The 16,262-nt window shown below is 43.8% G+C and overlaps 1 protein-coding gene across 1 annotated transcript in view; it reads left to right on the top strand.

The window, feature by feature from the left end:
* SFT2D2 (SFT2 domain containing 2) overlaps nucleotides 1-16,262 on the top strand; it is a 749,963-nt gene that overhangs the window by 186,502 nt on the left and 547,199 nt on the right. Inside the window, exon 2 of the mRNA XM_044072088.1 lies at nucleotides 7,647-7,733. Coding sequence (XP_043928023.1) covers nucleotides 7,647-7,733 — 87 coding nt within the window. The remainder of the gene's footprint in view (nucleotides 1-7,646; nucleotides 7,734-16,262) is intronic.

Genomic DNA, 16,262 nt, shown 5'->3' with positions numbered 1-16,262 from the left:
TTTGTTCTTACACATGGGTTCGGAGCCGATCCTCGGCTCCGTGTCGGCCACTTGCAAGCTCTGCATCGAGAAGAAGCTCGAGACAACCTAATACCCACAATCCCCCTCTGCCTTTACCTCAGATCTAGTTTGCCGCTGCTGCGTTCGCATCGCTGGGATCTAGCTCGAGCAACTTGAGATAAGATATAACTTTAATTTTGCTATATTTTAGAAAAATTTGTTCTAAAAAGTACCTTTTGGTAGACATAGTGTATGTGTGTGTGTAGGTAGAATTTCTCGGTACCGTTAAGTTTATTTAACTGGTTAGAGTTTTTCGGGGCCTACCACCCCTTACTTAAATTTGACAACCGGACTGACATATACATCGGATTCGACTTTTTCTATTGGATTTGTCTCTTATACTGGACTTGACTTTTTCTCTTACCTGTAAGATGTCTGAGAAAATTAAATCAGGCTTTAAACGTTGCCAGTGTGGCCAAAAAATGTCAGTTACTGACAACCATAGTTCCTGTGTCTACTGCCTTGGCCCTCTCCACTTACAAGAGGACTGTTCAATTTGTCACTCTTTTAGTGGGAGGGTCATGACAGATAGGCGCAGGAAACTCATGGACAGGGGGTTATTAAAACCTTCCTTTCAGGAGGCTCTGGATGCTTCAGACCAGGCATCCAAATCCTCGAAGGAATCGAAGACGTCGGAGCCCAAGTCATCGGCTCCGAGCTCTTCGAGTAAAGTTAGATCACCGGTTCCACAGACTTCGGGGCCGAGTGTTCAACTGGTGTCAGTTCCTGAGCCTTGAGTCTTGGAACCGGTGATGGAGCTCCCTCCCTCGACTCTATTGAGGTCGGCTCCGTCTTCGGTTCCTTCGACCCGTTCTTCTTCTAAGCTCTCCGATGTCGATGTGGATCGTGTGGTGCAGAAGTTATTGGAGCATTCGGCCCTATCCAAACTTATTTCAGTTTCCACCCAGTTGGTGTAGAAACTTGAAGGCCTCCCATTGTCTCCATCCATTCCTCCTCCGAGACCTGTCCAGTCTTTGGAGCCGGAAGAGGTTGATCTTCTGATTGTGGAGCCCTCGGGTCCAGAACCGTCCTTTTCTCGGTCTGTTCCTCTCACCTCGACTCCGTCGGACCCGGTACCGGAGTCTCGGAGCCGACTATCTGTCCTTGGTTCCGGGGCCGAGAGTCGAACCGACGTTTCGGTTCCGACTCTTCCCCTCGGGGCCTCGGCGGATCGATTCGGCCGTCCTCGGGTCGACGCCTTCGGTGCCTGTTTCGGGATTCTTCCCATTTCTTCGAACCGGGAGATTCTTCGACTCGGGCCCCGGGGCTTTCGATCTAATGAGGAAGGTGTTGTCTACCCAGACAACCACATCAGTAGAAGCAACCTCTCCTCCCCATAAAGGGCCGTTATCCTCCTCTGCACCCACGGCCACATCCAAGCGTCGAGCACCGGTGTCTCAGCCAGGCCTGGAGGGTGCCCCTCTTCCTCGGAGGCTTCTTCGGATGCTCCCCACGAAGAAGTCCCTAGGAAAAGATTGTGTAAGAGGAGACACTTAGATTCTCCACAAGAATCCTTGACATCCGATACTGACTTAGATGAGTCAGAAGGGTCCCCTAAGTCACCTTCAGAAGATGTCTCTTTTTCTGACATATTGGAGATCCTGAAACAGAGAGGTGACTGGCAGTCCCTCCCCCCTTCTGAGGATGAGTCAGTCTTGCTGAAGGCATTCGGTGCTCGCCCTTCCTCCTCCTGGGTCACTCCGCCCTTCGATGAATTAATGGAACTTATTGCTCGAAGGGCGTGGGAGGCTCCTGACACAGTGGAACCAGTCCCAAGGAAACCCAATAAGTATATCACTGCACCCCAGGACAAGACTTACTTGACAAAAGGAGTTCCAGTGGACGCTATGGTGGTGGCAGTGGCCACGAAAAAGGAGATGTCGGAATCTTCCTCATCTGTCCATCCCCCTAATAAAGATTCTAGGACTATGGACAGGTATGGGAAGCGCATTTTTAGTTCAGCGGCTTTTTCCATGCGATCCCTGAACTATTTGACCCACTTTACACGACTACAGAGGGATCTAGTCAAAGAGTTGGGAGATACCCTCCAGGGTACTACAGATGCTGCTGTCTCAGAGAAAGTGACAGCGCAACTTAATACCCTTACATCCATTGTGAACTCGTCCATGAGGCTGATCTCTTACGCAGCCGAAGGTTCGAGTAGGGCAGCAGCTTCAGCGATTGCTCTTCGCAGACAATCCTGGATGCGCTTATGTTCATTTGCGGAAGCCTTCAAGTCTTCCTTTACTAACGCCCCATTTGACGGTGCCACTCTTTTTGGCCCCAAAGTAAAGGAGACCCTTACCCGGTGTGAGCAGGAGGGAAAGACTCTGTCTGCTGTCGGAGTCCGTTTTTCCACCCCAACCAGACCGTACCCCAAAGGGCAACGTGGTGGAAAAATGTGGTTTCGAAAACCCCAAGGATCTTTCCCAGGCACACAGGGTGATGCCCCTTCTAGAGGCAGAGGAGGGGGCAGAGGTGGAAGACGCCGCCCTGGCGGCAGAGGGGGTCCGCAGAATCAAGGTGACAGGGATACACTCCCTGGTAAACCTTTCCAGCACTCCTGAGAGGAGGCCCGACTGTCCTGCTCTGGAGGCAGTCGGGGGTCGCTTAGCTTTATACCCTCAGGCCTGGCAAAACATAACTACAGACAAGTGGGTAAAAAGCGTGGTTACCAGAGGTTACAATATACCTTTTCTATCCCATCCCATTCCAAAGAAAAGACTCCCAGATGTACCGCCCCATCTGCGAGAGCCAGCAGCTATAGAAATTTCAAAGCTGCTAGAAAAAAGAGTCATCCAACCAGTCCCAGCGGACCAGAAAGGATTCGGGACTTACTCAAGGTTCTTTTTAGTTCCAAAGAAAACAGGGGACTGGAGGCCCATTCTGGACCTAAGCGACCTCAATACCTTCGTCAAGAAAGAAAAGTTCCGAATGGTCACGCTTCAATCGATCCTTCAATCGATCCTTCCATTCTTACAGAAGGACGACTGGATGTGCTCAATAGATCTGAAGGATGCATACTACCACATCAAAATGGCCAGGGCATCCAGAGATCATTTGCGCTTCCGGCTGGGTGCCAGTCACTTTCAGTTTCGAGCCCTGCCCTTTGGTCTGACCTCTGCCCCCAGGGTATTCACCAAATGCATGGCAGTGGTAGCGTCTCACCTTGAGACGCCAAGGATTCCAGGTGTTTCCGTATCTGGACGACTGGCTCCTTTCTGCCACCACCCAGCGTCAACTAGTACAGGCCAGAGACTATACTCTTCAACTGTATATTCACCTAGGAATTTCCGTAAACTTCGGAAAATCCTTACTACAGCCATCACAGAGTATCTTATTCATAGGAGCGGAATTAAATACACATCAGTTAATTCTAAGACTTCCTCCAGAAAGGATACTTTCACTTCAGACTCACATACGTCTTCTTCTCTTGTCCAGGAAATCCCCAGCAAAACTGGTACTGAAGGTTTTGGGACTCATGTCAGCTTCTCTTATTGCAATACCCTTGGGAAGACTGCACATGAGAGTCCTACAATGGCTACTGTTTGCACAATGGTCGTTCCAACAACTACCTCTAACACACGAGATTCTTATAACGAACACATGCAAAACACACCTAAACTGGTGGCTTCAGACGTGCAACCTTTCCAAGGGGAGACCATTTGTGCTACCCACGCCTACAGTTACGGTGACCACGGACGCTTCCCTGATAGGGTGGGGGGGCATCTTTCAGGGACAGACAGTCCAAGGCGAATGGACCAGTTTAGAGTACAATCTGCACATCAATGTTCTAGAGTTGAGGGCAGTGTTTCTAGCGTTGCAACACTTTGCTCCCCTTCTTCCTCTGGGAACTATTGCAGTTCAGACGGACAACATGTCGGTAGTCTGGTACATAAACAAGCAAGGGGAACCAAGTCCTATCAGCTATGCAGAGAGGCCATGAGAATCTGGCAATGGGCGGAGTCCACGGATCGCTTTCTGATAGCAACGCACATCCCGGGGTCATCCAACGTCATAGCCGACAGGCTGAGCAGAGCAATTCTGTTACCGCACGAGTGGTCCCTAAAACAGTCAGTTGCGAAAAAGATTTTTCGCGCCTGGGGCCAGCCTTCCTGCGATCTGTTTGCGTCTCCAATGAACGCCAAATGCAGGAGCTACTTTGCCCTATTACCCTCCAGGGAAGTCCCCAGGGACGCACTGATTCACGATTGGCCCCCGGGACTCCTGTACGCATTTCCTCCCTTCCCCCTGATATCAAAGTTTCTCCAGAAAGCCAAAAACCTACACAGGACAATAATCCTCATTGCCCCATTCTGGCCTCGTCAAATTTGGTTCCCCTTCCTCATGACACACTGCATTCGGGGACCCTGGAACCTGGACCCAGAGCCAGATCTATTGACTCACTCGTCAGGGGCTCCTCACCCCTCGCTCTTGTCCCTCCATCTAGCAGCTTGGCTGCTCCAATTCTAACTTAGCCAGGTCTGATCTTCTTTCGCCTGCAGTTCAGAATATATTAGTGGCTTCTCATAAAGCTTCCACTACTAAAACATATACTAGTAAATGGAAGCGCTTTGTATTCTGGGCGAATACACAGCAAGTGGACCCTGTTATAGCTCCTTTGAATAAAATATTAGAGTTTTTAACAGACTTGTTCCATCAGGGTGCTTCTCCTGCCACATTAAGAGTTCAATTGGCTGCCATTTCTAATTTCCATGTGGAAGAATGTGGGGCTCCTGTTATGGCCCACAGACTTTGTAAAGCCTTTTTAAAAGGGGCTTTTCATATTAGACCACCAATTAGATCTCCGTCACCTTGGAGTCTAAACTTATTGTTATCTAAGTTAATGCTGCCCCCCTTTGAACCAGCCTCCTCTTGCCCATTGAAATTTTTGTCATGGAAGACTCTCTTTTTTGTAGCCATTACATCCGCTAGGCGAGTATCTGAACTTCAAGCTCTCTCCATTAAGCACCCTTATTTGATCTTTCACTCTGACAGAGTTTCTCTTCGCACTAATTCATCCTTCCTTCCTAAAGTTTGTTCTATTAATAATATTAATCAGTCCATTGAATTACCCACTTTCTTCAAGAATCACTCCAATAAAATGGAGTATATGTTGCACAAATTAGATGTTCACAGACAGCTAAGGTTTTACTTGGATAGAACAAAATATCACAGAAAAACTGATCAACTTTTTGTAGCCTTTGCTGATAACAGGAAAGGAGTAGCGGTTACCAAAAGAACTCTTTCTAAGTGGTTAACTGATTGTATCATCTATGTCTATGATTCTTCAAATCAAACTCTTTTGCACAAACCCAAAGGACATTCCACAAGGTCAGTGTCTACATCCCTGGCTCATGCAGCCCGCCTACCACTAGACGCTATTTGTGCGGCTGCTATTTGGTCTAAGCCACATACATTCATTTCTCATTATAAGGTAGACAAGGTTTCTAGGGACAGGGCAACCTTTGGTTCCACTGTGCTCAAGAACGCCCTTCCGTGAGTTCCTCAGGAACAAGGAGCTAGGGACGCTACCCATGTGTAAGAACAAACGGCGAGATTGAACACTATCACATATAGAAGTTATGTCCTTACCATAACGTTCCATGTGGAGTGTTCATCTCGCCTTTGTTCTTACATTCCCACCCTCCGCCCTTAGGAAGAACGCGTTCAGTTTGGTGCCTGGCCTGGGGCATTCTGCTTCTGCATTGCAGTTGTTGTGTATATAGTTGACATGTATATATATGTGTATATGTGTATATATATATATATATAGACTCTTAGTTCTGTGCATATGTGATATAAGCATGAGTGTGCTCTCTCTGACTACTGGTTTGCTTGCAAACTAGATCTGAGGTAAAGGCAGAGGGGGATTGTGGGTATTAGGTTGTCTCGAGCTTCTTCTCGATGCAGAGCTTGCAAGCGGCCGACACGGAGCCGAGGATCGGCTCCAAACCCATGTGTAAGAACAAAGGCGAGATGAACACTCCACATGGAACGTTATGGTAAGGACATAACTTCTATTTCTGTGTTATTCCCCACAGTTTTTCACATGTATTTTTTGTGATCCGACTAAAGTCAGTTAATAAAATAGTTGGTATTGGGTTACACCAGATGCCTTAAAAGAGGTAATTGAGCATAGCATTACTCTCCCAAAAATAAAATAAAATTATGTTTGAACCAATAGAATAGGTGGTTCTGTTACAGAAGGACTGCATGTGTTCATACTGCACTGTAGGTACTTGAATGTTGTCATTGTATGTATTCTACTGATAACTATATGAATAGTTCAAACGTGTATGCATTCTGCAGATAACTGTATAAATAGTTAGATTAGCAGAGATCTCTTGTGAAGATAGTAATTTGTTGATGCTTGTTGAATTCTGACATAGATGGATAGTCCCTGATGAGTGTGGCCAGTCAGTGTGAATGGTAATCTAATAGCTCTGTATTGCTTTCACCGTTCCTGTGTGACATTCCTTGAAAGCAGTCTTTGACATTTCTTGTTGCACATTGTCAGCAATCCCACTGTGGTTCTAGAGTTTACAGTTTTTTTTGTTTACATATCTAACAGACTGTACATTTGCAAGAATGCCTTGTGTACCTTGTAACCATCTGTCAGTCTTTTAAAAAATAAACATGTAGCTTGCCAGCATCAGTGAGTTAATTTACAAATGTTTGCTTTTGCAGTCAGTTGTTGGTGAATGTCCATAACCGTAACGTATTGCAGACTATATAATACGTGTGGAATTGTACTGCAAGCCATTGAAAAAAATATAGTGGCAATGTTTTACTGTAGCTACTTCACTGGTCCAGAGGTTGAAAAATATATTAGCATTGATGTCTGTCTGCTGTGTCATGACATGTAAGAGTGACATTTTGAAAAACATGAAAACATAAATTGCAATTGCTGTATTTAAAAATAAGTCATTTCAAAATGTGGTTTTACAGTTTTCAAAGCTGTTTGATTCTGATGGTATTTCTCTTTAGGCTACTTTTATCCATACTAGACAGACAACTGGCCAATCAGTTCTGTTATAGGTTCTCTACTTCTTGGATGTAGATCTCTGGAATATATGGAATACCCACTTGCCCTCAGATATAAGGCCTCAAAACTAAGTAATAGAATTCAAAGCCAAACTAAAGGAGCAACTTAAGAGTAAAACACAGTGCAACTGTTAGAGATACAGGGCAAGGTGCATTGTGTCACAACACTGCTGTCTGCCTTTTCTAAAACTACCACAACTATGTACAACTGAACACAACAACGTCCCTATTGTGTGTCGAGAATAATGTAAGTACCAGCTTGTATGTAGAAATCACAAATTCTGAAAATATTGCAAATAGTGTGTGTGCATGTGAAATGCATGTATACGTGCAATGCTCTAAGTATCTATGCATAATCATGTTACACTCTACTACTTTGTCTTGTGTGCGCTGCTTCCCTGTAGCCTGAGTTGTGCTGAAAAGGATCAGTTGATTAGTCCACTTACCTGGTTACTAAATGGCAATCAATCTGCCAGTCAGTCGATCATTAAATAAATACATAGACCTGAGATTTTTTTTTTTTTTTTTTTGTCTTGCAGGCTGTGGATGCAAGTTCCCTCAGCTGGGGTACACGTGTGAAAGGCTTCATTGCATGTTTTGCAATTGGAGTTTTGTGCTCTATACTGGTAAGTGATTCACCTGCGTCAGTATCTAGAAGATTTGTAGGGGCATTAATGAGAAGTCTTTATCACTGGAATATTGTTAAAATAAATTGTTTGCACCAACGTTGGTATTTTTCAGCCTCAAACTTATTTCTTGGGGTACAGAAGGAAAATTGTAGAAATGGATGTAATGGTAGTTTTAATACTCTTAATATCATATCTGCTTCACCATGTAGAAATAGTGTTTTTTATAGTTTGCTGACTGCTTGATGTTTTTCATGCCCCCATTATGCTATTGTCTTGTGTGATTCTGATGTTTGTCAGCACAGTAAGCTGTAGGTACCACTTGGGACAACACATCTCAGGACAGGGAAGGTAAACATACATACTGCCATAGTAGCACAAACCTGTACTTGTGAAGTTACTGTGACCTGTTCTAATGCCTGTGTGACTCACATGACAGGCAGCTGTGGTCTCTTTCTAGTTTACATATGCAGTTAAAAAGCAGAATACAAGTAAAACACAGTGAAAAAAGTAAACCACACTGTACTAAACAGAAGAAGGTTGTGAAGCAATACAAATTCAAGAAAGCAGAAACAAACTAACCTTTCCCTCACAGGAATCCATAGAGGCTGTGAAGCATTACTAATTAAAAAATGCAAAAACAAACTAACCTTTCCCTCACAGCAATCTATAGCAGAGTCTGAGTGAGCTTTTCCAGTAAAGCCTTGAAATGTATTAGAAAGTTTGGTTCCTAGCTCCACCCTCAGTTCACAGGTAATTAATCTTACTTAACCTATTTTAATTTCTGTGTGACTCACAAGAGACAGCTGTGTTCTTTTTCCTATTTTAAGTATGCATTTAATAACAAAATACAAGTGAAAAACAGTGTAAAGAAAATAAACCATGGTGTACAAAACAGAAAAAGGCAATGAAGCAATACAAAATACAAGAAAGCAAAAACAAAACTAACCTTTCACTCACAGCAATCTGTGCAGAGTCTGAGCCCGTCAGATTCTCAATCCCTACTCTGTGATTGTTAGGAAATTATTATTTCTTATCCTTCTCTGGCTGAATTTACTTTTAATAAGACCATAGCCGCAACCAGTGAGGTATTTTTTTGGGAACAAATTGATGATCCCATTGAACTAAAGAAAAATGTCTTTACTCTGTAGCATATCGCCGACTCCGAGGTGATCTCTGCCTAACATATAAAGCTATGTCAAACCCAGAGCTGTTGGACATGCTACACCTAAAGAAATCCCAATCTCTCTGAGCTACATGCTCTTGGGACCTAAACCTTGTCACCACAATAAACAGGACATGCTGGTGGGATAGATTCCTGTCCCAGAGACTTCCCATACTCTGGAACAGGCTACCCATCTATGTCAAGCAAAGTTCTTCATTAGCACTCTTCAAGAAAAATCTTGACTGGATGGGAAATAGGAAATACACCCCGGTGATCACTTCTGTGTCTCTGCTCGACAGTAGCACAGGAAAATAACTTTCTTGGGTGGCGTAAGCCAGGGAACCTTGTTGGCCAGGCTTACGTAGGCCCTTGGGCCGATAGCCTAGTACCTACCTATGAATCTGTATGGGTTACAAATCGATGTACCTCATTCTTTTTAGTTTCCTGTTATACTGCCAGCTCTGGTGGCTGTATTGAGCGCTGCCTGTAGTCATCCTGACATCCAGCTCTCAGCCCCTAAAAAAGCAGATAAATTGTGTAAGGTACCTCTGGCTATTTAATTTATTTTCTCACACCTTGAATCTGATTCAGCTGCAATTTTCACTGCATTCCTTACTGCTGACAGTAGGTTGGTTGTCAACATGTTCCCTACTGGTGACAAAGAAGGCAGGGTTTTGGACTGTTTAAGTAAGAGAATGTTTTTTGCTTCCACTTCAACCTTCAGAATTCTTAATTACCAGGCATATGTATGGAAGTTTGTTTTGTTATTTGAACATTCTGAGGGAATTTCCTAGCGCTGTAGTATGGTTGGCAGATTCCCTACAAAAGTCTCCTTACCCAGTGTCTCTTCTTCCTAGGCACTGAGCACTACTGTAATGTCTGTTCCCTTTGCTGTAGACTTTGCAATCATGTTTGTCTTTGTTCAGCATTTTCTTGGAGACCCAGCGACTGAAAGGTTTGGCGTACTCCAAGATGGCAGATTCCACCACACTTGCCAAAAGCTCCACCTCAGAAGGAAAAGCTCACAAGGCCTAGGCCTGATGCTTCATCTACCCAGTCTGTCTCTCGCAAACCCTCTGAGGTTACAGAGCCTGCAATATTTCAGACTCTACCTCAAACCCCTTCTACTGTGACCTCATTGGAGGCTGGTATGGTGTCTGAGGATCATGCATCCAAAGAGACTTTTGCTATTGAGAAGAGGAACTGTGAATCATCATTTGAGAGGGACCAGAAGGCATCCCACAGATTTTAGTTGAGAAGAAATTCCCTTCAAATTGATTGAGGTAAGTAAGGAGATAGACCTTCCCTGCTTAGTATAAGCAGATGTTACCCCCCGTTTGGTACAAATGAATGCCAGCCCAAAGAAAAAGCAACAAAATACAAAGTGTATTTCCTCACCTTCTTCTGTGGAGAAGTAGAGGATGGCCTTTTCTCAGGGATTGAGTAAGGTTGTTATTGCCTAAGTAAACTATCTTCTTTTACTGACCCTCTTTCTACTCCTTAGAAAGCTACAGTTGACTGTTCTTCCTCTGAAGAGGAAGATGCCTTGGATTCTGATGGCCATTCATTAGCTCACACTTCTCAGATTCTCTGTCCTGGTCGGTATCCTTCAGATTATGATGATTAAAATTTTCCTGATTCCCCTGTGGAAGATGCATGCTTTGGGGATACCATATTAAACATGAGACATTTTGAGTGGGAGTCTAGGCAGATATGTGCAAAAGAGGTACTACAACCTCTTGGAAGTGGGCATCCCTGCCCCCTTCCCCTGTTCCTCCATCCCTGGAGGCCTTTTTGGATGCTTTTGAATATACCTCCTTGGCTTCATACTCTGTCTCCTGCTCCCAAAAGATTAGACAAATTCTACAAAGTACCAGAGGGACTTAAGTTCCTGTATACTAATCTTGTGGCTGAGTCCTCTACTGTGTCCCTCTCTTCTGACAAGTCTTATGAGTTGCTCTCTAATGCTAATGTGTTTCCTTCAGACAAAGACAGCAGGGCTGTGGATAGGTGTGGAGAAAAAAGGTCTGTATTCCTTTACTTTAGCCTTCAGGCCTACAAACTGCCAGACCCAACTGACCAAATAGCTGTTATCCATCCTTGCCAGTCTGAACAAGGTAGTAGTGGATATGCAGGGGGCGGAGTCTAAGTAAATTCTGTCCCTGGTTAATCTGGCCACTCAGGTTACCAGTCAGCATATAAATGTTGTTATGATACTACTGAGGCCTTCACCAGAGCAGCTGCTTTGGTTATAGTTATCTGCAGATATGCACGGTTTCTCAACCAGCACATGACAGAGGACTTCATAGCTAAGCTCATTGATTTGCCCTTGGACAAAAATGGTCTGTTCGGACCCCAAGCAGCTATCTTATTCAAAATCTTACAGAAACAAGGTAAAACTATGAAAGACTGCAGACAACTCTTACTTACCCCTGTACCTAGATACCAGAGGAACATTCCAGCTGAACCTACTTTAGTTAAAAGGGATCTTAGAGTCCCCCAGAAATGCAGGATGATGCCAAGGAAAAGATTTCCAGGAAAACCTGAGTAGGACCCCAGATCTGGGAGGCCTTTCTTCTCACATAAGTCACTGTGACTATTTCCCAAACCCTCTCCTCCTCAGTGGCCATACTCTACCCCTCTCAGAAAGGCTCACTCAGTCCATTTTCAAACTAGAAAAGATTACCGAGGGCAAGTGGGTAATATCCATCATAAAAAAGGGCTATACTGTGTCTTAAAAAGGAACTTCCTTCCTTGAATGGCATCCTCACCACCCCAAAATCAACAAAAGCTTCTTCCTCCTATCCTTCAGAAACTACAGGCCAAAGGCATGATGGAACCAGTGCCTCTTCAGTTTGTGGGAAGGGTTTTTTTACTCGAGACTGTTCCTGGTTCCAAGAAAGGAAGGGCAATGGAGACCCATGCTGGCTGACAGAATACATTACTCAAAGTGCCAGCTTTCAAAATGCTCTCCCTCCAGACCCTGTTGCCCCTTATTGTCCCACAAGCATTCTTAGTCTTCTGGATCTGAATGACACTTACTCTGAGCAGTGGCTCATCTCACTTTGTTTACTGCTTTGCCTTTTGGGGTTTCCACAACCCCCGGAGTGTTCACAAAGTGCCTAGCGCCAGTATTAGTCTTTTGCATGACTCGAGGAATTAAGGTTTTTTCCTATTTAGATGATCTGCTGATCCAGTCCTCATCACTTCAGATCTTACTACAGTACCTCCAGTTAACTCTCAAACTTCTCTTGCATTTGGGGCTGACAGTCGTCTACAAAACATCCTGCTCCCAGCTCCCTCTGAAACTACTTTTCTTTGGCTGCATATTGTAAACCAACAGGATACAGACTGCTTACCTCAGGAAACGGTGTAAAGCAACAAAAGCGTACAATTTACTTCCAGTCCCTAGCCTCCCTCAAGGCCTGCTTATCCAGGGAGAGCCTAAGAGCACAGGGATTATTGACAGCAAACATTCCAGTGCTCCCTTTAGCCAGGTTACATAGGAGGAAAAATCAGTGGTACCTGAAAACTGTATGTTCCCAACACCATTATTCCCCAGGCACAGAGATCACCCTTGTATATGTCTCAAGAAGAAAATCATGTAGTGGGTGGCCCAGGTGAACCTCATTCCAGGGATACCTTCCAAAGCACAGACTCTAAGTCAAAACATTTATACAGATGCCTGCGATGAGGCTTGGGAGCTTGGACAGGTATCCACAAAGTCTAGCCTGTGGCAGACTAAACTCAGAAAAGAGCACACCAGTCTGAAAGTGGTAGTTTGGAATGCCACAGGCCCTGGACTTGATACCTTTGCAGGTCCCCCCAAGTTTTGTCCGATCATACCAATTGTGCATATGGTCTCATATTGCTTGGAACCTAGCTGTTCAGAGAAATATGCCCTGGCAGGCAATGTATATTCCATCACAGGACAGAGTCCAGGCAGACTCACTAAGCAGGTCCATCGAGGACCCCCCAAGACTGAATGTTCAACAGACAAGTCTTCCTAGACATATTCCATGTGAGGAACACCACAGATAGTTTTATTTGTCTCAAAAGGCAGTAAGCAGTTCCCCCTATTTTGTACTAGGACTCCTTGCCCGTTGTCATGGAAGACAGACTCATTTTATTTTCAGTGGGCAGGGACATTCCTATATGCCTCCCCCATTCCCTTTAATACCAAATGTATTACTAACTATCCAAAAATTAAAAAACACATGTACTGTTGGTGACTGCTCTATTATTTAGCGAGGGGCAGTCACCACAGACTACCCTACAAAGTGGACCTCATCACACAGCAGAAGGGATCACAGCTTCCAAATCTGTCATTCCTAAACCCAAGCCTATGGATGATAGGATTCTGATCCCTTTCAGACCCATTTTTATGAGGATGTGTTTTAGGATCTCCAGGAGGCAAGAAGACCCACCACCTGAAAATCCTACATAGCCAAATAGAGGAGATTTTTTTTATATGACGTCATACCAACAGATGAGACACTTCAAAATAAGAGGATTCTGTCATCTCAACTTACTTGTGTGAGCTCATGAAAACAGGTCTGGCATACTCCTCCATCAAAGCCCGCCTGTTAGTCATCTTTGCCGGTCTACTCCTTAATCTGCCTGCTCTGTCCACGCCTGAGACCCTACAATTACTGAAAGGGGTGCTACATCTAAATCCACCGAGGAAACCTGTGCCCTCACCTTGGGACCTCAGTTTTATGCTAGAAATGTTCACTCTGCCTCTTTATGAGCCAGCCAGATCATCTACTGTTAAATTTTGTAGCAGGAAAAAATGATCCTTTTACTGGCTGTTACATTTGCAAGGAGAGCCTTGGAACTACAGGCACTCATTTTTCACAAGGACAGGATGTCCCTTAGGGTTAAACCCCTCCTTCGTGCCCAAAGAGTTGAACAAGATGTTCTCAAACAGGCTGTCAACCTGTCCACTTTCTTTTCCAACCCACAGAACATAGGTGAAGGACTCCTACGTTAGTTAGATGTGCACAAACAGATGTGATTTTATTTGGATAAAGACTAAATGTATTTGTAAATCGGACTCCTACGTTAGTTAGATGTGCACAAACAGATGTGATTTTATTTGGATAAGACTAAATGTATTTGTAAATCAGACCAACTGTTTGTTTCTTTCATAGACTTCAGGCCTGATCAGTCTGTATCTAAACAAAATATTGCAAGATGGTACTGTAAGTCCATTTCCTTTTGTTACTCTCACCATGGCAAACCCTTGCCCTATTGCCCTTGGACTCACTTTATCTAGGCAATGGCTTCTTCAGGACCTTCACAAAGAAGTGGACGATAGAACAATCCTAGAGACTGCTACCGGGTGTTCTGTGCAAACCTTCACCAAACACTATAGAATTTGTCTTTTCAAGATCCAGGGATACCCTTCACTTGGACAGTCCTCTCTGGACTCTTGGACAGTTCTCTGTATATTCTCAATCATCCTCTGTTCTCTTCCCATGAGGTCTGGGAATCACTCATCTCTTTGGAATAATGTAACCGTGATATTAGTCAGGACATAGTGCAGTTGTGTAAGAACTTACAATAACAGTAGATGTCTTACTGATCACTGTTGCAGTATTCCTTCCCCATTAAGGTACTGTCTTCTGTCTTTCTGCCATGTCTGGCAGGCCCTAGGACTGAGGGGGCTCCTCTCACCTCCTGCTTGGCCCTCTCCTAGCTGGTCACTCTTTCTCAGATGTGTTCAGGCTGCTGGCTTGGGGTTAGTCTGATAATTTCCACTCGTGCATCTTATATATATATATATATATATATATATATATATATATATATATATATATATATATATATATATATATATAAATTCGGTACCCTAGCAGGACGTCAGCTGTGAAAACCCATGTGTTTAGAATACTGCAGTAGTGATCAGTAGGACATCTATTGCTAAGTTCTTACACAGCTGCACTGATGGTGCTACAGTGTTGAGAATATGTGCTTTGGTAAATAACCAAAGGTTTGCTGGTGAGAAAGTCTACAACCCTAGATTCTGCTTTTAGATAAGGAGGTAGTGTTTGTTTATTCTTATCCCAGGTTTTCAAACCATATGATGAAACACAGAAACTGATCTGGAAGTTTTTAAGATTTTCATGTTCCCCAATACAAATATTACAGGTCTCCCTGTTTCAGAAAAAAAGCATAATATGCAAAACCACTCATTTTCTGGCAAATAAGATGTGCAAAATGAGATGACCAAAGGGAAATAAGAAATAGAGGTCATTTAAGAAAAAGGGCCAGCCTTAACAATACAGAGTGACTATGCTAATATCCCCCTTCCTTGTCCTGTCACTATCTATCGCACAAACTGGTCCTCAACACCTCCCTTTGGCAACAGATTGATTCAGATTCTTGGGTGCTAAAAGTGGTGCAGAAGATTAGATGGCACTGGATACAAAAATGTTCTTTTGGGTAACACCCCCCCCCCTTCACACACACACACACACTGTCCAAACCAAGCAGATTTTTTTCCTCAGGTTGTTCAGTCTTTAATCACTCAAGGAGTCATAGAACCAGTGCCTATTAAGCCAGAAAGACAAAGGCAGGCTTCTCTTCCAGAATTCTTCTGGTACCAAAGAATGAGTCCTATTGGAGACCAGTACTAGATTTTTTTCTTTCTAAACCTGTGGTCAAAGTACCAAAATTCAAAATATTAAACTTACAGAACCTGTTACCCCACGTCCCACCACCAGCTTCAGGAAATGTCTAAGATTTTCTGTTTGAGGGTCATATTAGCAGTTCTTTGCATTCCTTTGGATTATCTACAGCTCCAGAGGTGCTCACAAAATGCCTAGCTCTTTGCAGACTAGATGGTATTCACATTTTTCTTGTTTAGAATACGTGCTTATCTTTTCCAGATGCCAAGAATCATTAACATGGAATATGCATTGCTTGACCAATGTGAGTTTGATGATAAATGTTGCAAAATGCTGCTTGATTCCATCTCGTAACATTTTTTTTTCATGGCTGCCGTACAGGTTTTTTTTTTTTTTTTTATACGCAAGAATGTGGATTTTTATCTGAAAATTTTCTTGAACTTCGTCAATCAGTTTTGGACTTTTGCAGATAATTTCTCAGGATCCTAGGGCTCATGACTTTTATGAGTCTCATAAATCGCTTAGCCAGGTTACACACGATTAAGATACAGTGGCTTTTAAAAACACATGGGACCCAGTATTTGCATTATCTGTCAAATTACAGTTTTGGGTTTTCTAAAAAGGTTACTGCATTGGTAGAGACATCAAATCCAGCTGAACCCAGGTTGTCCTTTCTCTCCACAGACCTCAAACCGGTCTCTCTCCACAGATGTGTCAGATCTTGCATGGGGA

Source organism: Protopterus annectens, chromosome 5.part0, assembly GCF_019279795.1.
Source record: "Protopterus annectens isolate FY-2018-M chromosome 5.part0, PAN1.0, whole genome shotgun sequence".
NCBI lineage: Eukaryota > Metazoa > Chordata > Ceratodontiformes > Protopteridae > Protopterus > Protopterus annectens.
This window is presented reverse-complemented; position numbering and strand designations above follow the sequence as displayed.